Source organism: Epinephelus lanceolatus, chromosome 5 (genome assembly GCF_041903045.1).
Source record: "Epinephelus lanceolatus isolate andai-2023 chromosome 5, ASM4190304v1, whole genome shotgun sequence".
In the NCBI taxonomy this organism is placed as follows: Eukaryota; Metazoa; Chordata; class Actinopteri; order Perciformes; family Serranidae; genus Epinephelus; species Epinephelus lanceolatus.
The window spans coordinates 39,280,655-39,304,136 of record NC_135738.1 but is presented as its reverse complement, the minus strand read 5'-3'; the positions used below and the strand labels follow the sequence as shown (position 1 = coordinate 39,304,136).

At 38.7% G+C, this 23,482-nt stretch overlaps 1 protein-coding gene across 1 annotated transcript in view; it reads right to left on the bottom strand.

Annotated features, from left to right (window-relative positions):
• cpne2 (copine II) overlaps positions 1–23,482 on the bottom strand; it is a 74,032-nt gene that overhangs the window by 31,296 nt on the left and 19,254 nt on the right. Inside the window, exons 3-10 of the mRNA XM_033636047.2 lie at positions 18,494–18,673; positions 18,089–18,163; positions 17,678–17,749; positions 16,979–17,062; positions 16,660–16,749; positions 16,144–16,242; positions 13,653–13,739; positions 10,830–10,889 (exon numbers count right to left, since the gene is read on the bottom strand). Coding sequence (XP_033491938.1) covers positions 10,830–10,889; positions 13,653–13,739; positions 16,144–16,242; positions 16,660–16,749; positions 16,979–17,062; positions 17,678–17,749; positions 18,089–18,163; positions 18,494–18,673 — 747 coding nt within the window. The remainder of the gene's footprint in view (positions 1–10,829; positions 10,890–13,652; positions 13,740–16,143; positions 16,243–16,659; positions 16,750–16,978; positions 17,063–17,677; positions 17,750–18,088; positions 18,164–18,493; positions 18,674–23,482) is intronic.

Below are 23,482 nucleotides of genomic sequence, written 5' to 3'. Positions count from 1 at the left end.
ACAGTCTTCTTGTTTGATTAAAGTTTATTGGAACTGTCACTAGACAAAACCGACCAGTTGTTTCTGTGCTTACGTTCAGCCTGAGCACCATGTCGCTGATTAAAACGTGTAGTGTGAATTAACATGCTGTGCAAGATTAATAAATATGCAGAGTGCCTGCACAGCTTAACTGCAAACTGTCTTGGCAGTGCTCATCTCTGAGAGAATGCAAAGAACTTCAGGATCCAACAAAAGGGAGCTATCATATCAGCTGTGTCGCACCATCCAATTTCATACAAGCCTGCTTTTGTAGAATGAAAAGCACCACCAATAGCGCTTTGTCTTCAAAACCATTTTGCCACAAACAATGGTGGCCACCTCACAAAACAAAAGGAATCAATATGTCTCTAAACTTTCAACACCAGCTCTTTCCTGACAGTGTGCAAATGACTCTAACTGTGCTAGTCTCTGTGTGTGACCTGGCAGTCAACCCCAGTATGACCCCAGAAGTCTCCCAGTAAGAGGCAAAGCCTTGTTCAGCAGCACCCCACCCACCTTCTCCTGGAATACTCCAAACTGCTACAAGAACCCTGTCTTCATTAATATATATTTAAGCACATTTTAAAGTACTGCGATAGAAAAACTTAATGGCAACAGCAAGATTTGTTAAAACTTCCTCAATTTCACATTCACTTGAAGTGGTTTTTGCCTTGGATTTTGAAAATGTCTTTGCTGAATAAGTTCTGATGTAGTGAACACGGTCAGTGGCTTTCTTTGCATTAGAATCATTGCAATAATTTGTCTGATCTCCGCACAGCATGAAAGATAGCCAATACTAGCTGACCTGAAAGAACAATTAAAACTCTCCCAATCAAAACACATTCCTGAAGGTTCTGAGGTTCTTGCACCAACCATGGCTTCCTTTAAATAGCGGCTGGTCGTGTTGAATGAGACCCAGAATGCACTTCCAGAGTAACTTTAATCACCCTGCCAACAGGCTTTGTGCCTCCAACAGCACTCCCAGGCCTGGATTCAAAAATTAAGCCGAGGCATTCCTGCTCCAGGTGAGAATTCTGTAAGTCTTCTTGAACCGCATTCTGGTATCTCTCATACTGGGGTATCATAGAGGTTATTTAACACAGCTGGAATTACAGAATTCTTTCTGTTTTCTGATAAATGCAAACTGGTGGCAAGCATGATGGAAATCACTTGGCATAGGCCATGTCTGTGAAAGGCAATAAAGTGTCATTTCAACCCATCAAAAATTTAAGTCAATTTTGGTTCTATAATGGCTATATATAAAGTCTTCATTGGACTATTAAAATTACTAAACCCATCACAAAACAATTTTTTATTGTCAAATACATTTTGTCCCTAACCCCTTGATCCATAACAATGAGCTGTGTTCATGCCTGTGTATGTGCTAGTACATGTGCATGCATAAGTACACTGCTAGGAAGGAAAAAAAAAATTTTTTCATTTGTTTCTCTTGTTTATATCAGCGATGTTCATTTTTCAGCCCTGGTATCCATTCATTTAGTCTAACTATGGACCTGAAAATATGTATGCCCAAACTGACAGTCACTGGCACAAGATCATCCCCAAACTATTAAGGCATTATTCCTCCAGTGCCCTCTCTGCTGACAGATATTATTAGTTTGATGGCTGTGAATTTGATGGCGGTGGGAGATGACACCATTCTGTTTTCAAACTTATTCCTTGCCCCGAGCTATTAGTAATTGCTGACACACAAGTAGACTAAACACAACATGACAAACGCACACTTTCAACAAGCAAGCACACAGAATTAAAATGAACAGGGGGCGACAGAGGAGCATCTCATTACTGTATATTTCAGAGCAGCAATGTGGCAGAAAACGTCTGTGACTGAAATAAATTAGAGGGATTCCGCTGCTGCCAAATTACTGTCAAATAATTGACATACTGACATTCACATTGGAGTTTTCTCAGCTGTGCCTTGTCGAGTATCAGATGGATGAGTGTGTTGGAGCCTGTGTGAACATCTTCTGTGGTTACTCTATGTCACACTCTCAGGTGTTTTCAGGGCCAACGAAGAGCTGATGTCCACCGGCAGACCAAAGTTACACCACTGCCAAAGTCTATTTATAGTCTATTGATATTTGTTTTTGTGTATTGTGTCCCTCATGACAAGTTTTATGCAAATCATAACAGTCAATGTATGTTTTAAAACAAAACAATAAAAACTTCAGGAGTTCCAAGTTGGCGAATGGCTCATAGTAGATGTAACGATGTGTCATACAAAATAATGAGCGATACGACAAAGACAATTTTGGCTATCAAAAAAATGTAAAAAAAAAAACAACAACAAAAAAACAACAACAAAACACTAAGTTACCTCAGCTGCAGATAAAATCAGGCCTTTATGTGAAACAGGATTATATTGAGGCAGGCCTTTATTCCTGATTAAAACATATTTGATTATTCAACCCTGTCTCCAAGAAATTAGGTTTGTATGTAACAAATGACCAGGGCTTCATGCTGAGGTGGTTGGGGAGGATGGTGGGTGTACAGGATGGTGGGTGTACAGGTTGTGGGAGCGAGACACCAGTACCCTGACTTCCAACATGTTCTCACTCCCAATTCGTCACATATCGCCATTTGGTCAGTGAATTTTCATGTCTACATATGATGCACTTCAGTATCCTCGGTGCATCTGTTGTTGATGTTCTAGGATGCCATGCCAATTTATGCCTGTTACGTGCATTGTGTCTTTTCAAAATACACTTCAGTTTTCACAGGAAATGTACAGTGTCTGCTCGTTAGATGCATACAGTCTTTTTCAAAATAAACTAACATCGGTAAAACACCTTGTATTTGCGTTTATTTCCTTGTGCAACAAACACATGCAGTTAGGTTTAGGCAACAAAAGCACATGGTTAGTGTTGCGGCGATCTGCCTAGAGGTGTGACGGCGGCCGTGCTGCTCCGTGCACGAAACGGCAGGCGCGCGTGCTGCTCCACGGTGCGCCTCAACAGGTGAGAGCAATCAGACTAATTAGCAGCACACGCCATAAACTCAGGACAATAAGCGACGCACCAGTTTCGGCTGGGTACAACGGAGCTGAGGACAGCACAAACGTTCACCAAAGAAGCACTTCACAAATCAAACACATGGGAAAAGGACTCAAACCAAAATGGCTACCGGTAAGCTCACATTGACTGGACTCTGTTGAAATGTGATCTCTGGCTGCGTTGTAGTATTTGTATTTGGGCAAATGAATTGTACTGTCTGTTATTGATTGAGTTTAACATTGTTTAAATGGGTAGAGTTGAAAGTTAGCAGTTGTCATTGTAATTGGCTAAAATATTAATTAGATATTTAACTTGTGTTTATTTCAGCTCTTTGGGTTACCTACCTTTTTATCATAACATATTTGTTTAATTTGTAGCCCAATTAGTTTGCTTAAAACCTTGTTTACAAATAGATAAATTGAAGTGTACAAATAGGTTAGTATTATTTAAAATATAGCGAATTTTGCTTTATTAAGATTCAAAGTAAAAATATTTCATTTGTGTTCAAAAATGGTTATGTCAAAATCTACAATAAAATCAGTTTAAGATACTTGATTTCATTTAAGTTAAAAAATGAGTGTTTAGTTTAAAATTGTGATAGAAATACATGTCATATCTAAAGTCTATATGAAATATAAATCTGTGGGGTGTCGGTAGCATAGTGGATAGTGCCAGCGCCCCATGTATAGAGGCATTGTCTCGCTGCAGCGGCTGCAGGTTCAAATCCGGCTTGCGGCCCTTTGCTGCATGTCAGTCCCCACTCTCTCTCTGTCTCCCCATTTCACCCTCTGTCCTGTCAATAAAGGCAAAAAGCCAATAAAAATAATCTTTAAAAAAGAAATATAAATCTGTATAAAATGTAGGTAAAATGGGTTAATTTAAAAGTAAATAGTTCTAAAAGTTGAACTAGATTTCTGTTTATTCAATGCCTAATTTTCCACATTACTTACCTTGGTTGATTTAGTGAAATAATAGTTAATGTATGTTTAAAATATACTTACCTTTACCTAATTAAATGTAATTGGTTTTATTCTTTTGTGTTTAAAGGTTTTTCACCTTCCTTGTTACTGGTTAAATAAACCGAAGAATGAGTGAAATCCTGTATCTGGTCAAGACCTTCCTTTTTCCAAGTGTGGGAAGCCATGGCATTTTAAATACACTTGACAGTTAGATTTAGAAAAAAACATCATGGTTTGGCTCTACATTCATACTGGACATGAACAGCAGTCTCCTGGGTGAAAGCTGAAGGTTGTTTGACCCATCTGCCACCCTTCCCACCCACTGTATAGGAACTTTCTAACTTCTGACGTTGTTGTCTGGCAGTGTTTCAAACTGATGCTGCCCACGGTGCATTATACCGCCACAATAGGATGCCTTTTTTCATCTGTGTCTGACGTGGAAATCACCGACCAAGTGACAGTAGTTAATGACTTCAGAATGAGAATGGGTTGCAAATTTGCTTCCAGATTCTTAGGTTTTAGGATAATTAGGGCAACAAAAGCACTCTGATTAAGGTTATGGAAAGATCGCGATTTTGGTTAAATGCTAATTAAAAAAAGAAGTATTTTGGTAGTCACTTTGCCTGGATACTGTGTTGCAACATCACATATTTTGACAGAAAACAAACTGAAATATATTGTCAGTGAACATCTTTCTGATACATCCAGTATCAACATTCTTTTGACTTTCTAGGGGAAAAGGCTGGATTAGTCAAGTATTTTCAGTAACTGAAGTATATTGGATTTTAACTGAGTAAAATGCCTTCCTATTTTTTTTTGATCTGCTGCTGTTTTACTGTGGTGTTGATACAAATTCAACAGATCAAAACAATCAAACAGCTACAAAATCAAAATCTTTGTGCTGAGCTTATATAACAAAGTATTTATTGGTTTTTAAAACTCTATGACTCAATGTACTGACACCCGTACCAGGATCAAAAGTCCAGTGTGGTTCGAGCTATTCATTGAACATTTCCACAGCGCTACTTTAGTCAGTACAACAACATCATCATGCCATAACATAAATAATGTTCTTCTTATTCATTAATTAACTGCAGTTGATTCTACTGTGCAGTTTTTTATTGATGTTAAGCTACTGTTAATGAAATTTAGCAATTACACATACACATGGTAGGCTTTTAAGGTTAAACATCTGTAGAAAATTTTCTCAATGACAGTGTCTTAGCACTGATCAAACACATAAAGTAGAATTAATTGCAACCAATTAATGAGTAAAAATCAGTTATTCACAAGAAACAGATTAAAAACAAAATAATCACAATCATTTAGCTGAGACTGAGATATCCTTACTATTATTTCCTACTATGGGTTAAGTTCCACAAACACTGGATCCTACAATTCCTATCTTGCAGCTTGAGCTGTTGTCATGCACTGTTTCTATGTTTTTCTACAAAAAGTTATACACCAAAAGTCATACATATCCTATTTAACTATGAGCCAGTAATGCATGCACAACCCACATATATGGCAAGGCTGTGATTGTAACCAGTGCACTGAAGGGAGAACGAATAAAGAGGGAAGCAATCTCCTAAAGAGGCAGGTTGGATTGGTCACAAGACATGGGACTTTCTCCCAGAAGACCAGTATTCGGAACCAAGGACCTTTGAGTCATTTTGAGGTACATCACCACCATGTGTTTTTTCCAAAACCTAACCACAGTATCTTTATTTGCCTAAACTAACCTCCCTAACTTAACGTTAATTGCATAGCTTTATATTAAGTACAAAGCATCATTTGTGAGGCACAAATTCGTAGGATATCATACGAACTGTTGTATGAGGATACGTTATGCAGCCCAATAGCAGTTTTCAAACCTCCAATTTGTAATGTAATTTTGTAGTTTTAACAGAAATTCCAAGTACCATCAGATACCTTCAGGCTTTGGGAATTCAAGAAATACTTCACCCCAAATGACCATTTATATATCAGTTACTCACCATGTGTTACATTGAATTTGAATTTGTTAAGATTTTTTTTTTCTGCATGCCTCTGGCAAAGAAAGTATTCATAACAGCAAACATTGTTGATAAATTGGAGTCATTAAGGAGCAAATTTAACAGCAAGATTATATCAAAACATCCGTTTTCAAACTCTTACACAACTTGTTCTGCATAATCTAAATCTCATTTGTCCAGTTGTATGCTTGGTATTTCCCAAACATATTGCATTACCATACCCTCAGCCCTTTCCAACAGGGACTGAAAGTGAAACTTACATACAAATAGTAATTTCGGGAGCGAAGTTTTCCGTTGAGAAACATGTCACGGTCTAATATTTTACAGATGTCGCATGGCCCCACTTCACTGGGTAAAATGATAAGGCCCTGAGATTTGTTGTGAAAATGACACATACTATCTAAACAGTGTTATACACTACAGAGCAGGGGGAAATTGAAAAAAAAAGTGTCTGAACTGATATCGCCTGTCAAAGTCTGGAGCTGTGAAGATGCATTCATGAAAACTTCGTTTTCTCCATGAATCCACAGGGACGGGGGCACTGCGCTCTACGCAGCTTTGAATGATATCAAACATAAGATATGAATAATAGCGTAATTCAGTTGAAATGAGTCTTTCACAAACAGCCCATCAGCAGTAGCAGGCTGTCTCTTTGTGTTGGAGTGTGTAACAGAGAAACGTTGCTCTCTCCTCCAGCTCCCATAGCCCTGAGGAGAGACTTTCCCTTCCTGGAGATTAGGATTAGAGCCATACTAAGTCTGATTGAACACCGCAAAACAGCTCTTTCTGCGTGTGTGTGTGTGTGTATGTGTGTGTGTGTAGCTGTGTGTGTTTCTGCAAGTGTGCTGCTCCTCACTGTATGTGTGTGTATGTAAAATATGTGCATTTAAGTGGCAGTGTGTGCACGAGGAGATGTCATCAGTGACTGAGCGTCTGCGTGAGATTATGTGTGCTTGTGCATGTCTAAATCAGTCAGTGTGCGTAAGCAGCGAAGGTGCACATTTGAAGATATTGCGTGTGTGTGTGTGTGTGTGTGTGTGTGTGTGTGTGTGTGTGTGTGTTTGTGTGTGTGTTTGGGCGCACCTACAGTATAAATCTTGTGCAGATTGCAGAGGTACGTATGATAAAATGTCTGTATGAAGAAGATAATGTGTTAGGATTTGTGCGTGTGTATGTGTGCCAAAGTCATGGTTTGGGAGTTTGCATGTAAATTGCTCGTAGTGTGTAAGTGAGAAAGCAGGAGTGTGACGAGGATATTATATGTTTATGCTCACATGTGTGTATGTATGTGTATGTAAATGATTTTGTAAGCAGGAGAGAGGAAATATGTGTTAAGACAGAATTAGGTGTGTGTGTGTGTGTGTGTGTGTGTACCACACATCAGTGAAAGAGCTGCAGGTCTGTGACAAAAGGCAAAAGATTAGGAGGGAGCAGCGAGGATTTAAGAGTTCCCATTCCGCCATAAATTTGCTCATCTCACCACCACTAGATCAGGCAAATGTTTCCACTGCACTGAAATTATCCTCATTACAAACAAGCATGGTCTTCACTGAGGAAATTATTAAAATACTCACATCAATCTGTCTGTCAAAAACAACTAGCACCCATTTGCAAGTTCTACAAATTGTGGTATTTCTATTTTAACACAGTATATTGGATGTTTGCCTTTTTAGCATGAGAAACTTTCAGTATGAATTAACTTTGAAAAAACAAGCAAACAATGTTCTGTGCAGCAGTGGGGGAGGGGCTTTAAGGCTCTGCACAAAGTGAAGCAAGTCTCTGCAAATGTATTTCACTGGTGTTTCTTGGGTGTGTTTTTGTTATCCATATTAACTAACCAACACTAATAACGTTACAGCCGGCAAAGAACCTTAGTAATTTAGTATCTAAGAGTACTGGTGTTTCAATATGCAGCATAACCAGTAACATGTCTCTGACAGGTAAATGTAGTTATATACAGTAATGTTTTCCTCTGAAATGTTAAGCAGATTTAACATGAAGAATGAAGACTATCTGATGACTTTGGTGAATGTATTGCTAACCAGGTAACATTGGCTTGGGATACTAGAATGTAAAGGCATCCACAAGTGGCTTCATACAGTGGGAATACTACACAGTGGATGTGTTAATCGTGAACTGTTCTTTAAATTCTTCATTAGTTTAACCTGTAGCCCTGCAAATTAATGTAGCCAGTTAGTTAAAGTCTTGCTCCCCAGCCCCTGCAGGCCTGCCTCGGTGTGCAGCATGCATTAAAGCAGATGGACACAGAACTTAATCCATTCCTTACATTTTTGCTCTGATGTTTTTGGTTTTAGAAAAATGTTTTCCATCATTCTTACTGCACCACCATGTACACCGCATCAACATGTGGAGAAATTCAAAATTTGACTGACCTGCCAGCTGTTAAGTTGTAAATGGAAAGTCGCTGTTAATTGGTCAAATGAATTTAGTTTGGTCGCTAATTTGAATAACCAAAAACAACTGTCACTTTGTAAATAATTTCAAATAAATAAACAAATAAAGAAATGACAAATAAACTACACACATACAGAGAAACATACATTACACCGTTCTGCTTTAATGCTCTTTTTTATGCTCTTGTTCATATTTCCCTCAATCACTTATTCATCATGGTGCAAACATTGTCATCAACAGCACAAAGCATCACTATGGCAACACTACTAACCACTACGCTCTCTGCTTTAAAGTCTCATTTCCAACAATAAAATAAGGTGAAAATAACAGGCTGACAGTGAGGCTCATTATTGTCTGTGTTTGTTTATGTGTGCCTGTGTGTGCTCCTCAACAATACCCTGAACTTCACAGAAGATCTAGCAGCTTTCTGCCCCCCAGAGACACACAGAACACATCCTCCGACACTGACAGCATGTCTGCACAACAACACAAGCGTAGTCACCTCCACACAACAACTCCCTTGTTCTTGACCAAGACTGTGAGCCAGAAAAATACTCCTCACAATCACACCATTACCTTCTACAAGACCAAAAGGATACAAGAAGTAGTCCTTGTTTTTTTCAACAACAACAACAAAAAAAAAATCAAAGATTAAACTCATTAGGATACACTGAATAAATTTAGGAAGTACAGAATATTATTTTCTTTGGAATTAAAATCAGCTATGAGTCAATTCAGCAGCTGTGGAATGGTGTTAACATGAAGCTACACAGTAGTGTCTGTGCTGAATAATATATATATATATATATATATATATATATATATGTATATGTACATATATATATATATATATATATATATGGTCATTTACAGTGGGAGTAAAAGTTCAAATATAATGTCACATTGTTACGTTGATTCATTGTTACGTTGGATCAAGTAAAATGATGGTCTGGTTTCAGTGCTATTTGCCATAATGCAACAGAGTAAAACTCAAATTATACTACATAGCTGCAAGGGTCCACACAGCCATTTGCCATTTTATGTTCTCCTTAATACACAAAATGCATGTCTGAATTTATAAAACTAACCATCTCAAAATTCAATTCAATTAACAGGCTACAGTATGCACAACATTTTGTACAGTCAAGTTGATTTAAATGATGCCTTGGAATATGATGTAAGTGCTCCAACATCAGAGGCATTGCTTCACCTGCACAGTCACATCACAGCATATTCTTCCAAAGTACCAATACCAAGGAAGGCTATATGCAGGACTACATCTAAGCTGTGCTCATGTGTGATCTCTAAGTATGCAATGATTCTTAACAAATACTAGAATACACGGAGGGGCACACTTTAAGGGAAATGACACAAAATCAAGCATGTAAGAATCTGCATTATCTGTACCCTGCTGCATCTGGAGTCTGGTTCTAGCTCACAAAGCTGAGAAATTGTTGTTGAGATAGAGAAGAGAAAAAAAAATGGAAACTGACTATGTGCATATGTATACCTGGTGCAGAGCATGTGTGTGTTCTGTCATTGTATATGTGCTCTAAGTGTGTATTTTTGTTAATTGTGGTTTCACAATTTGTGTACAGTAGTTTGTGTGTGTGTGTGTGTGTGTGTGTGTGTGTGTGTGTGAGTGAGAGAGAGTGTGTTACAGTGAGCCAGTCTGAATGATCCGGTGATTTATCAGCAGGGCAGTTGTATTTGTTGGGCAAATATACCCCAGATAACAATAAAGACACTCAAAGTGTGTGAGTGTGTGTGAATTACAGCAACACTGAAGGAGTTGGAATGTCAGGGCAGATAATAATATGACAACTCGGTGTGTGTGTGTGTGTGTGTGTGTGTGTGTGTGTGAATAGCTATTACAAAACCAGACTCTTTCTCACTCACTCAGTTACACTCTAAGGTGTGACATCATCACCAAGGACACACAAGAATTTCTCCTAACAAGAGACCAAAATACACTGTGATGATTCTCTGTCCCTCTCCCTCCCTCTGGTAAACAACTCACTTTCTTTCCCTCTTTTTCTTTCTATCCACATATCCTCCTCTCACACAAACTTTCTATTCACTGTTCAAAATATCAATTTCTGGTATTTACCTGTTTCCCGTTGCCTTTCTGCCCTCCTGCTTTCACAATTCAACAAAAGTATCTGCATTTCAGTTTTTCACAATACCCCATTACCCTGCTCTGCTCTGCTCATTTCTTCTGTCCCTTGCACTTTTCCTTTCTGTATGTAAATGATCGTGATCCCACAGTAACCCCAGCAGATGAAAATAGAAAAATATGAATGTTTTCCATCTGTTTTTGAGAGCCAGGCATGCGGAAACATGTATCTCATTACCACATCAGTGCAGAAGTACAAAAAAAACCCCAGCCATGCAAATGTTATACTCACCGTAAACATGAGCTGGCATCCTCCCAGTATGTAATCCAGAAAAGTGTAGTCTCTTGTAATCTAAAGAGAGGAGAGTAATAACAGGGCAAAGAAAGAAAACCTTTAACTGTAACCAGCGAGATATGAGGAGAGTATTAAGATTTTAGTTATTTCTGAGAGAAGGAGAGTAGGGATGTTAAGCACTGCATGTGATCAAATCAGTAAAATGGTAACCGTTGTAAATCTCACCAGCCACATACTCGGTTAACTCTGCTACAAATAACACAGACTGTTGCTATTCTTCTTCTCCGGGTACAGCGTCTGACTAATTGACTGTCTACTTATTCTAACACCACAGACTAGGTAATAAACAACCCAACTAAACACAGCACATTGTAAAAACACATTGTTACCTCTTTTCATAAGCATAATTGTTTTAAAATGACAAAACAGCCCATGTTTTTCTGGTTTAAGGTACCACCAGTGGAGCACCAATTATTATCTTGTTTGAACAAAATTTCTACTCCAATTACAATGAATATTTAGCATGGATTTTCCTGTCATTAGTCCAATCCCAGCCGGCAGCCAACAAATATAATTACTGTATTAGCTGTTTTGTGCATGTGCTGGATGTGTATGTGTAAATGTCTGTATGTGTCTGTACGAAGGCTTGTTCATGACTGTGCGCATGAAAAGAGGAAGAAGGAAAAGAATCAATTATGAAAGCTTGTCATCATATGCACACAGCTTTAATGTCATTCCAATAGCCCTCTAAAGACTCACTGTTCCAGCTTAATGTGTCTTCTGTGGGACTCAAAGCTGCCGCACTAATTAGTTATTCAGAGGGAGTTATGGACACCCGGCAAGAAGTGTGTCAGCTGATCAAAACCATGGTGGTTTAATTAAGGAATAGCTCACGACAGGCTGTGCTATATTGTGATCGTGGAGGGCTGACAACCCCCCTACCTGTGATATAATCACAATATATCACAGCATGGAGTGAGCCATTGCTTTTAACAGTAAGTGTGACGGTTTCCAATTCATGTAAATAAATAGGCCCTCCTAGTGGCACTTGGAAAACTTGGTGTTTCACCCAGAGCTTTTACATCCTGGATCACACAGAGTGTTGTGTGGTTCTCAACCAGGGGTCCGGGAACCCCCAGGGGTCCTCAGGGGGAGTTCTAGGGTTCTCCTAGAAAAAAGGGGAATCGTCATATTTTTCACTATTTTATTCACTTGTGAGACCAATGTGGGTAAGAGTCATAAGAGTAAATGTTCTGATCTTCTGTTTCACTTCTTCCACAGTTATCTCCTCAACTGCAGTTCCCCACTAGAGAATTTTGGTTTTAATCAAATTCATTTAGGGGCCTTTGGGATGAAAAAAATTGAGAACCACTGCCTTGCAAAACCTTAACATATCTTTTTTATTTAAGTTTAATAGCCTAATCTTTGCCTCAACCCCAATATGAACAGAGGTGGGGGCTGTGTTCAGATATAAATATGTCCTTCTTCAATAGGTGCCAAGCAAGGGCTTACAGTACAAGGCAGACATCAATTTCCACGTACAAAGGTGTGAGACTAAATATGCAAAATATAGGAAAACATGACTATTATATTCTTTATACCTTCATTCTTCACATGCATTTAAAAACTGATCTCATATTGTGCGCTGTATTATTCAGTCTAGTTTGCTTTTTTTCTGAGCACTAGAAATAAAACTAGCCCATACTTTACAACATAGTCCAACTTTTCATTTTCATCAAACAAAAATTACTTAGGATGTTTGTTCTGCCATCTTACAAAGGCACGTAGCTTATCGAATAAAGTGGAGAACTCAAGAACGTGCACTGCTACATCCTGCAAAACCACGCCCATCTGGGTGAGAGACCAAGTTTTTAGAGAGTCCCTGGCTGCCTGCACACAGTGCAGTGTAAGATAGTTGCTATGCAACGTAATGTTAAGAGCTTAGATATCTCTGCATGTCATCTTTTAGGTTTCAGCAGGGGATTTGTCACCCGCAGATATGCACTACCTAATCCATCCCTCTATATCTAGGCCACCACAGCGGTCAAAACTGACCTGAAATGTTTCCATTTTGTAGCAGTTTGTTAGCTAACTAAATAGATTGTTACGCTAACTTTCCCCCCTCTCACATTATACTGAATTGTGCAAGGGAATGAGATGTCATTGTCACTGTTATTATACCATGGCTAAGAACAACGAGACTGCTTGGTTTGAGCTAGTTTTATAATCATTGATTCTAGGGTAAGATGGGTCATCATGAGGTGACAAGACCTGCGGAGATGTTTTTAAATGTCAACTAAGTTATACTTGTTTCTCCAGCTCTGAATTTTGATGGATATAACTTATCCTACTGATATTCTATATGGGAATTCACCTTGAACAGACAAGAATCATTTTTAAGTAGCTTAAAACAACATTAAGCAATTTTAATATTAACACTGAATCTAGAGCCGAAACATTTAGTCAGTATGTCGATCAACAAAAAAAGGTTCGACAACTAAAACTGAAAGCTTCAAACTATGACTCTGCTTTTAAATATTGACATTATCAGTGGATCTATTTGTTTTATTGATCATAAATTACACGTTAATTATTGTAATACCGCAACTGTTGATTCTGCAGCAGTATAAGGGTAAAGCTGTCCTACAGCTGATGCAAAAACTCCACAGTGAGAGATGCAAGGAGATGATGTGGAAAATGTGATTTACATGTAATTCCACAGGTCTTTGCGCCACACTAATTATAGCCCAACAGTGAGAGTCCTATCACATACGCTATCTGCCCCTCCATCCATCCATCCATCCATCCATCCATCCTCACCTTACATGACTTGACAATGATGATGCCCGAGTTTTTATAATGCTTCTTCTTCTTCTGTTTCTTGGGGTTGATGCAGTCAAACTCCACCTGATGATATAGAAATACGATTGCAGAAAAAAGAAAGATGACAATTGTCAGTAACAGGAAAGAGGAAATTGAGAAATTAAAGTTTATAAGTGGGGGGAAATGATGGTAAAAGTCGAGATGACAGCACAGGTGTAAAGAGTAGCAGTGAGATGGAAGAAATGAACAGACGACTCAGAGGCTGTGACTTGGATCTGCATGTATTCCACTCGCAGTTACTTCAACTTGACAGTCAAACTTGGAGATGTATTTCAAGCAAATCAAACTATAGTGGTGTGGTATACAGCTCATATTGGAACCTACATGTGTTTAGAAAACATAAATATAGCCTACTGTTTATGAATTCACTTATGGGTTGAACATAAAGATGAAAAAAAGAGCTTAGGACTCCCTTTAACACTGTAAGTCACACAAACACACATTAGATAGTGATGTGTTTGATGAAAAGAGACATTTGAGACATGCACACACACTCACACTACAGACTCACATGCCTTGAGTCAGCTGGTGATTCATATGACAGGTAGCTCTAAATGCCTTGTCGTGTTACTAGGGCTCAGCTAAAGGCTGTTTTACATCTCAAAAGCACCTCTCATTTTCTCATCCTTCTTTTCACACTCTCTCTCTCTCTCTCTCTCTCTCTCCATCCCCCATCTTGTTATTTTCTGAGTATGTGTGTGTGTCCCCACATCATTACCACACATGAAGAGACTCAGTGGGAGAACAAGTCATGAGGCTGCTTTGGCACATGCACACACGCAGTTACACACGCACAGAGCTACTAATGAATGAATGCTTTTCTGATCCCTGCATCTTTACATCTTTAGCAGACCAGAAATGCAAAAGTGAAAAGAATAAATCTCCATAGTATTTATTCATTAGCAGCTCAGAGCTTAAGACCCAGCCAGTCCTCAGTGGCCACAATGTGTGAATGCAGCAATTCAAATCTGTGCATGATTATTCCTGAATGCATTTAAACTGTAAATTAGCCAGCACGGGAAAGAGTTCTGGCCAGTTCAGTGCAGTTAAAACATAAAATAAAACCGCCATCCATTGGCTGATGACAGAGCATGATTCTCATTTATTTTGTGCGAGATCAGATAAATGCTGTTTGGATTTAGAGATGAAATGGTTTATGTTTCAAAATCAAAGCATTAACCTTCTATTCCAAAATGACTCAGCAGCTAAGGTGCAAACTGAATGATGCAGTGGTTTAAATCCAGGTCGTGCTCAGGTCATGCTTTTGCACTGTAGTCACGCTATTCACATTCCCTCTCCGTTTCAAATTCATCTTTTTTCAGTGTATTTTCATTGCATAACAAAAATGGTGGCAGTAGCCCAGTCCATAGGGACTTGGTTCGAGTCCCCGTCCAAACCAAATATGGAGCGTGGACTGGTGGCTGGAGAGGTGCCAGTTCACCTTCTGGGCACTGCTGAGGTGCCCTTGAGCAAGGCACTGAACCCCCTAACCGCTTGGGGCGCCTGTCATGGGCAGCCCCCTCACTCTGACATCTATCCACTCTGTGCATGTATAGGTCCTGTTTGTGCATGTGTGTGTATTTCGGGCCTGTGTGTTAATGACAACAGAGTGAAAAAATTGATAAAGTATATCAAATTAAAAAAAAATAAAAATAATACTGAATAAAAAAAACACATACTGACCTCCTCAGATCCCACAGTTCCTAACTTACTGTGTTTAAGTTAGGTGGTTACTCATTCAACATATCTTTGAAAAACTGAGATACACATGATTCAATTGATGCAAACCATTTCAAGATACAACCACCACAGCAGGTGCAATTGACCTCTCACACAAATAAACAGTTACAGAATTAAGGGACTGCTAAAGCATCATTTCACATTAGACTCCATGTATTCCAAATGGTTCGCAAACAGATTTCAGCTTACTGAAGGAATGCCTGGGACAGGCGTTTTAGGCTAATTCTACATAATTGGTAAGAGGTAGATAAAGACATATGAAGTAACAGCTAACATTCAGGTTATCCAGGATTTACTGCAATGACACAGTTACATATCTGTCATGGTCTGTCTCTGTGATCCTCCTCTCAAACCACATATCCCAGGCTCCTTCATTGCCGTTTCCCCTCCATTCACCTTTCTGTCCCACCCATCTACACACCTATTCCCACTTTTCCCATCTGTTCTGCTGCTCTGCCTGGCCTTACTCTTGTTCTGCAACCACTGCCCCTACCCATGTGCGTATTGCATGTTGTGGATGTGTTGCATTTTTTTCTGAGGATGTGCACAACCAGTGCTCTAAACTAACTATATCTCCAGCCTTATTCTGCAACTGGGTCCAATCCTTGTCACCCTGTGACAAACAACAGTAACTTGGACTGACAAACACACACTTAATGACACTGATGTAAAATAAATTATCTTTTACCTCCACTGAGTTCTGGGCTTCACTCATCTTGGCAACTGTGGTTTGAAACTCTCCTATAAAGTCGTGGCCTCCATCATTATCATAGTCGTAACACAGGACCTGCCATTGTGTAGAACACAACACATCATGTCATCACATTTTCAGTTTTCATCCAAGTGGTTAGTTTGGTTAGCTTCATTTTTGAGACTCAAGTTGTTATTTCCCTGGATTTTCTTCTCCTTTTCCATGCTGCTCATCCTAAAAGCTCTCTATTCTTGAATGTTAACTTTTATCAAGATAAATAATTGATTACATTTTATATGGACATTTTTGGACGTGATATCACATTTTTAAATCATATCATAGTCCAAACTTTAATTATAAAACAGTATCTGATGACGAAACGTGATCAAATGACTTTTATGCTATTACCAGTCCATAACCATGCAACTTCCTATCCGTCTTTCCATTGTTAAGCTGTGCTGCTAACATTCAATAAAACAGAAATTCTACACAGATAAACCTCTAATGACTAACCTTGATGTTTCTGTCCACATCTCCATTGCAGAGAGAAATAAGCGGCACCGTAAAAGATTTCCACGCTGGATCTAAAGTGTTCTTTATGACCTGAAGCCACAGACACAAAAAGAGGCACATAATCATTGAATTACACAGCAGCAGATATATAATGCAGTTGTAGCCACAGTGGAATTACCTCCACCCGGGGCTGTACACCTATTGTTAAAGTTACAGTGTACAACCTTCTGTAAGACCTGGTTTAGCTGACAATGACAGCTCATGGGTGACAATAATGACAGTAAGGCAAAGGTGCTTTTAATCCCCACTGATGACTCACCTCCGTCCTGTGCACCAGCATCCATTTGCCGTCTTCTCCCTGTTTGTGAAACTCCAGGTAGGGGTCTGACTTCCCAAAGAAGTCCTGCACAGAACAGAGACAGTTTGTTATAAAGTCTCTTTGAAGATGATTCCTGTTTTATCCTAATGCCTCTTGTTCTCAGGCAAACTGCAACACATGATTTCACTAATGCTTTTAGTAGATTAAATTGCAGTGGTTAGAAATAAACAAACATCATGTTGCACTGAGGAGTCTTTTCTTTCTGTTTAATTAATGTATTTATTAAAAGATACTCTGATCCCCTGCAATGACTGCTTTGTGTTTATCCTGGTGGTTTAACCAGAGGGTGCACAGCAGGCACATAGCAGCATTAGTTCAAATCACAATTCAAGCTGTGCTGCTTCTGACCCGCTGTCATTCTTTACTTCTGCATACACCAGCAGCTACTCCATAGGTCCAACACTGAAAATAACCTGTTATAAAAAGAAATGAAAATCCTGCATGGTTTTCATTTCCAGCTATCTTTGCACCTGATAGCCCATTAGTTGGCGGACAAAGGTGAAGGGTATGAAAACATTTACTGTAAATGTTTTCTGTGTGGGCTTTGCTTGTGTGTCCTGAAGTAGTATGTGTTTCTCTAAAGTACAGTGTGTGTGTGTGTGTGTGTGTGTGTGTGTGTGTGTGGGTCTAACTGCCTACCTTCTTATCCAGTTTACGCCCACTCAGGGTCAAAGTGATGATTCTGTTGTCAGACAGCTCCTGAGCTGTTATCTAAAATAACATTACAGCACAACATTAGCTGCTGCAAAAGAACTGGCAACTATTAACATTCACATCAACATCAGCGGGAACGACAGCAGCAACAGTCGTCAATAACAGTAAAAGCAGTAGCCTTGACAACTTCTTCATCACCACTGTCATCATCATCAACAAAAGCAAACATGCAATTATAGTAAACAACAGTGACTGAATCCACATAGACGACTACCTTTGATAATACAGTACAGTGTGTGTTTGTGTGTGTGTGTGTGTGTGTGTGTGTGTGTGTGTATCAATATGAGAGACAGAAAAAAAGTTTAAGATACAGAAAGAGCCACTACTGAGTCATACCGTAATGGATCCTTTGCCAGCTGGCTTCCCATTGGCTAAGATCAATGGTCTGTGAAGTTTCTTATTGGACACAATCTAGAGGACACACAGGACAGAAGACAATTAAGACAAAACACAAAACTAAAAAAAAAAATGGGTTTAAACCTATGAACATCTCTATTCTAGCCTATTATACTTAATGCGGATGTGTGTTCCCAACTATGAGAAATCAATAGCAGGATGTGTGAGCGGATCAGGACCAAGACTTTTGGCTTGAGTTTAATACGGCCGGGAATAGCGACCGTAAGTTTAAAGATAAAACAGCATATAGAATAAACAATTTTTTTTAGGTCACTACATTTAAAGACAACTTACATTTTGTCATCCTATTCAAGAACCAACTTAAAAGGAGATATAATTCCATACCACTCCCAGTGTACAGACAAATTCTCCCAGGAAGTCGTGTTCATAGAGCTGTGTGGCACACTTGTCTTCATCAAACATGGCAAAGCGAAGCTTCTGGATCTCCTCAAAGTGGTAGTCCACTTGAAACTTCACTCCAAACACTGGGTTCAAGTTGTTCACAGCTGTTTCAGTGCGGCTGAGCTACAGGACGAGAAACAAGGAAAGAGAAAGACTTTTAAAATCAAACTAGAATCAACACCTCATATTTGTCTGCCTCTGAGAACCAGTCAAGTCATAGTTACAGTTTTGATCAGTGTCTGTCCAAAGTGATATGTAGCCATGACAGTTGACAATGCTTAAAATAGGCTATGGATTTTGCAGCAAAGAATATATTCTAAAATACGGATGCTTCACACACATCTTTAACCTGACAGCACAGAAGATCTTTACAATCAGCACAGTTTCAATGTGAGCACCCAAGATTAGTGTCACCAATTCAGTATCCAAATGTTTCCCCTTCTGTTCCTGAGATATGATGTTGAGTAATGGCCAGAAAAGTGTTTTGCAGAACATTATGATGTCACAGTGAAGTTTAACTTCAACCATTCTGATATAAAATGTCATTACTTCATCATTTTATCTTATCAAACATTTGTGTGAAATTTTGTCATAATTGAGGCTGTTCCAAACTGTTTGTATGTTTTCCTACGAAAAGTAATGCATCCAAAATCATATACTGTATATCCCATGTATTTTGATAAGCTGCAATCGTGACCAGTGCACTGATGGGAGTAATCAAGGAAGAAGTCCCATCGTGTAAGGAGGCAGGATGGATGGTGGATGGGTCACAAAAACGTTTCCCTGGAGTCACGTGTTTGTAGCTGTGTGAACTTTGAGTCATTTCAAAGTAAGTCCTTGCCATATTTCTTTTCCTAAACCTAACCACAATAACTTTAAACACATGCAATTCGAGTGGACTGTGGAAGCACCTGTGCATCCAGTGGAATTGTAAGGTTCACCGAAAAGGCACCATCCATTATCCATTTCACAAAATCTAACAAGTTTATATCAAATTCGTTTATGTTGAACACTAGTAAACCATAAGTCTTGTCCTGATTGTGATCATACTCAAGTGTGTCATGATTACATGGAAAACAGAGTTACCTGGTTATATCACCCCATTATTCTAACATTAGTGCAGGCTTGTCTCTGACTCCTTTACATCCAGCACCTCTCTGTTATTTCTGTACTGAGTTGAGAGCAACAAGTGATAAAATGTTTACATAACTGCATTACATTACTCAGTGGGGTAATGTAATGCAAAAGCTGGCCAGTGCTGCCGAAACAACATCAAGTGTAGCATCATAGATGTATATTTATAAGTGTCAAGAGGTTGATGTCAAATAAATGCAACACCCTAATGATATTAACACATAAAAAAAATGATTTCAGCACTGGTAGGCTTGTCATTATTAGCAGTAGGGCTAATTGTCGACCAAACATTAGTTGACCAAAAAGGTTGTTAGTCGGCAAGATTTCATTGGTCACTTAGTCACAGAAAAAACAACAACACGATACTCTATTAGGAGCTGCGCCTTGTCAATATAAATCAAAACCTACATGACCGTACCATGTGGGAATTTAATTTGAAAGGACAGACACAGGGAAAGGCCACACTCAGCAGACAGAAGTCATGTTACAAACCAATCACAGCTGACAGATAACTTTCCCTTTTTCCATAAATATTCAGTCTGATAAATACGGAAAAGTTGATGATTTTAGTGCAGGAGACTACACAGATCTTAACACCGCTCCCATGGATGATGGGCCAACACATAAACAGTGCCTGGAAGAAGATCAGCTCTGCAATCAGGATTTCAGGTAAAAAGGCTATACGTTGCTTATTAAGGTTGTGTAGTAACCTAAAAGCTGATTTATACTTCTGCGTTGATTCGACGCCGTAGCTATGGCCTAGGCTCCACGTCGACATAGAGCCTACGCCGTAGCCTGACGTGCACCTCCCCAGAATTGTAACTATGCGTTGCGGTGACGCAGACCTCCTGTCTGTTTTTGTATACTGACACCATATCCCTCAGTGGAAACGAAGCTTTTATTTACTTTTATTTCACAGATAAGAAACAATAAATTGTGAAGACAGTAAAGTCTCCACTAAAACAGCATTTTAAGTCTTGTGTGTTACTTATCCTTCAGGGATTTATACTTAGGGATTTATCTTGGCTTCATATGAGCAAAGGAAATCTTATAATTTATACACTGTAAAATGCCATAGACTGGCGCTAATAACGTTGTAAAATGTAAGTAGCTACATGCCCATTAGCCAATTAGCACAGTCATTACTGCTTTGCCGACAGCGTAATTCACAGGCGGCTTACTCGGTGTGTGTCGTGCACTTGTAAAATGTAGGCCTATATTAATGACGGTTCATTAGTACGGTTTTGTATTTCTCTGTAATCTCTGTCTCTGTGTAGCACAGTATTAACAATGTTACTAATACTATTCTTTCTCAGACCTTGAACTCAAACCACTGTGTTTCCCCATCCAAAATATATAATTTAATAATTAATTTAATATTGTAAACATGTGGGCGACTAGTTGGCTAATGGCCTCTAAATGACGTCTATTGGTCCACCAGGAATATTCTTAGTCAGGGGTATCTCTAATTAGAAGCTGTTTTTTCAGTCACTTGTACACATCAGTTAGTTTTAATGCTAACATGTTCATGTTCACAACAACAATTATATGCTGATAATGTTTGCCATGTTGACCGCCTTGGATTAGCATGCTAACATTACCACAAAACACAACGTATGTTGGTCTTTAGCTGCTCTCTTCCCAAGTTAATTGCCAACTTTTTCTGTCTGCCATTGATGCGGGGCAGGTAATGAAAACAGGGTTTGATGAAAGTAAACTATAGTAACACTGACCCAAATGGTACGGTTATAAAAAAATAAAATAAAATAATAAATTAAATTAAATAAAACAGGCCATGAGACTGTAAGTGGCACCTTCACGTTACAGAGCCATTTGATTCAATGTTAAAATAATTGAAAAAAGATTATTATGGACTTTAAACATTTTAACCCTAAAGTTAATGTTCTTTGTTTTCAACTACTTTTCCCAGGTGGATCCAGCTCCGAGGTATTACATGTGATGAGTTCTGATGCCCCCCAAAAAAAGCCTGGATGGACGGCACACAGACAGATCAGAGTGTGTGGGTGTCTGTAAGAGCATTGTGAGAGTCATGCTATTTGCTCTTGGTCCTCCAAACCAGGTGGTTGGATGACTAATACTCACTGGCCGTGCTACTCTCCAGTCTGACTCACACTGAACACACTGCATTGTGTGTTTATCCACCATTAGACGAGGTCAGTATACGTCTAGCCTGTCACCACTTCTGAATTTAGGTGAATATAAAAGCCATTTTTGAATGGTCATTGGACTGATAAACTGGAGATGTCAGCCATGAAATGTCACCAATCTGGGACTGAATTACATCAGTCCTTCCGTTGATTAACAGGCACTACACAAAGCACTTTACTTTGTTTGTTGTCATATTCTATTACAGTGTTTGGTGATGAGGGGTTTCAGTGTTTGTAGGTATGTGTTGCTAAATATAAGTAGGCTGATTTGAACCAGTTCACACAGAAAAAAGTGCCACTACCTGGGTTTTGTGATGGTCCTTTCTAGAAACATGGCACTAATGATAGTAATGTTGGTCAGTAAATTGGTCAGTTGGTCCAACACTTTGATTCGGACCAAAATATCTGGATGGATTGCTGTGAAGTTTGGTGCAGACATCCATGGTACCAAGTGGATGAATCCTACAGATTTTGGTGTCCCTCTGACTTATTCTTAAGCTCCATGACTATGTTGATGAACATTTGTGGTTTTAAAGTTAAAAATTTTAAAATTACTGGATGGTTTACCAAGAAATTTGACACAGACGTATACACAGGATGGACTGTAATTACTGTGGTGATCCCCTGACCTTTTATTTGGTGCTACTATCTGCTCAAAATTTCACTTTGTCCAAAACATTGGTTTATGACCTAATACCTGCAAAACTAATGACATTCCCATCATCCTCAGCTGTACATTGTGTTTAGTTAGTGTTTAGTTAAGCATCTTAATATACTAATCTGAGATGGTTAATAAAGTAATTATACCATGCTAATGACAATGTCAACAATGTTCAACATCAACAAATTAGTTATCATAAACATGTAACTACGCTGACAATAAACAATCTGAGAGCACCACTTTGGCTAAGTACAGCCTTACAGAACTGCTAGCATGTAGATTCTTGTTTCCTTACTTAGTGTGTTATGTTAAGTGTCTTTGAGTACTTGGAAAAGCTCTTTGTAAAGAAAAAAACATTTTACAATAAAAAGGATTATTCTTGTTTTATATTATTTATTTGGAGAGATGAGAAATGGATTTTTCTTATCTATATCTGCATTCGTATATTGGTCAATAAACACCCATTTGGCTTTTTAATGAGTCCAATACTTTGTTTTATTAGCATAGTTTCCAATTGCTCATTTTAAACATGCATTACATTTGTTATTGCCCAGATTTGCACAGCTTAATTACTTAACTTGTATATGTGCATGTGTATGTGTATGTGTGTGTGTGTGTGTGTGTGTGTGTGTATATATATATATATATCTATATATATATATACACACATACAGTACAGGCCAAAAGTTTGGACACACCTTCTCATTCAATGCGTTTTCTTTATTTTCATGACTATTTAAATTGTAGATTCTCACTGAAGGCATCAAAACTATGAATGAACACATGTGGAGTTATGTACTTAACAAAAAAAGGTGAAATAACTGAAAACATGTTTTATATTCTAGTTTCTTCAAAATAGCCACCCTTTGCTCTGATTACTGCTTTGCACACTCTTGGCATTCTCTCCATGAGCTTCAAAAGGTAGTCACCTGAAATGGTTTTCCAACAGTCTTGAAGGAGTTCCCAGAG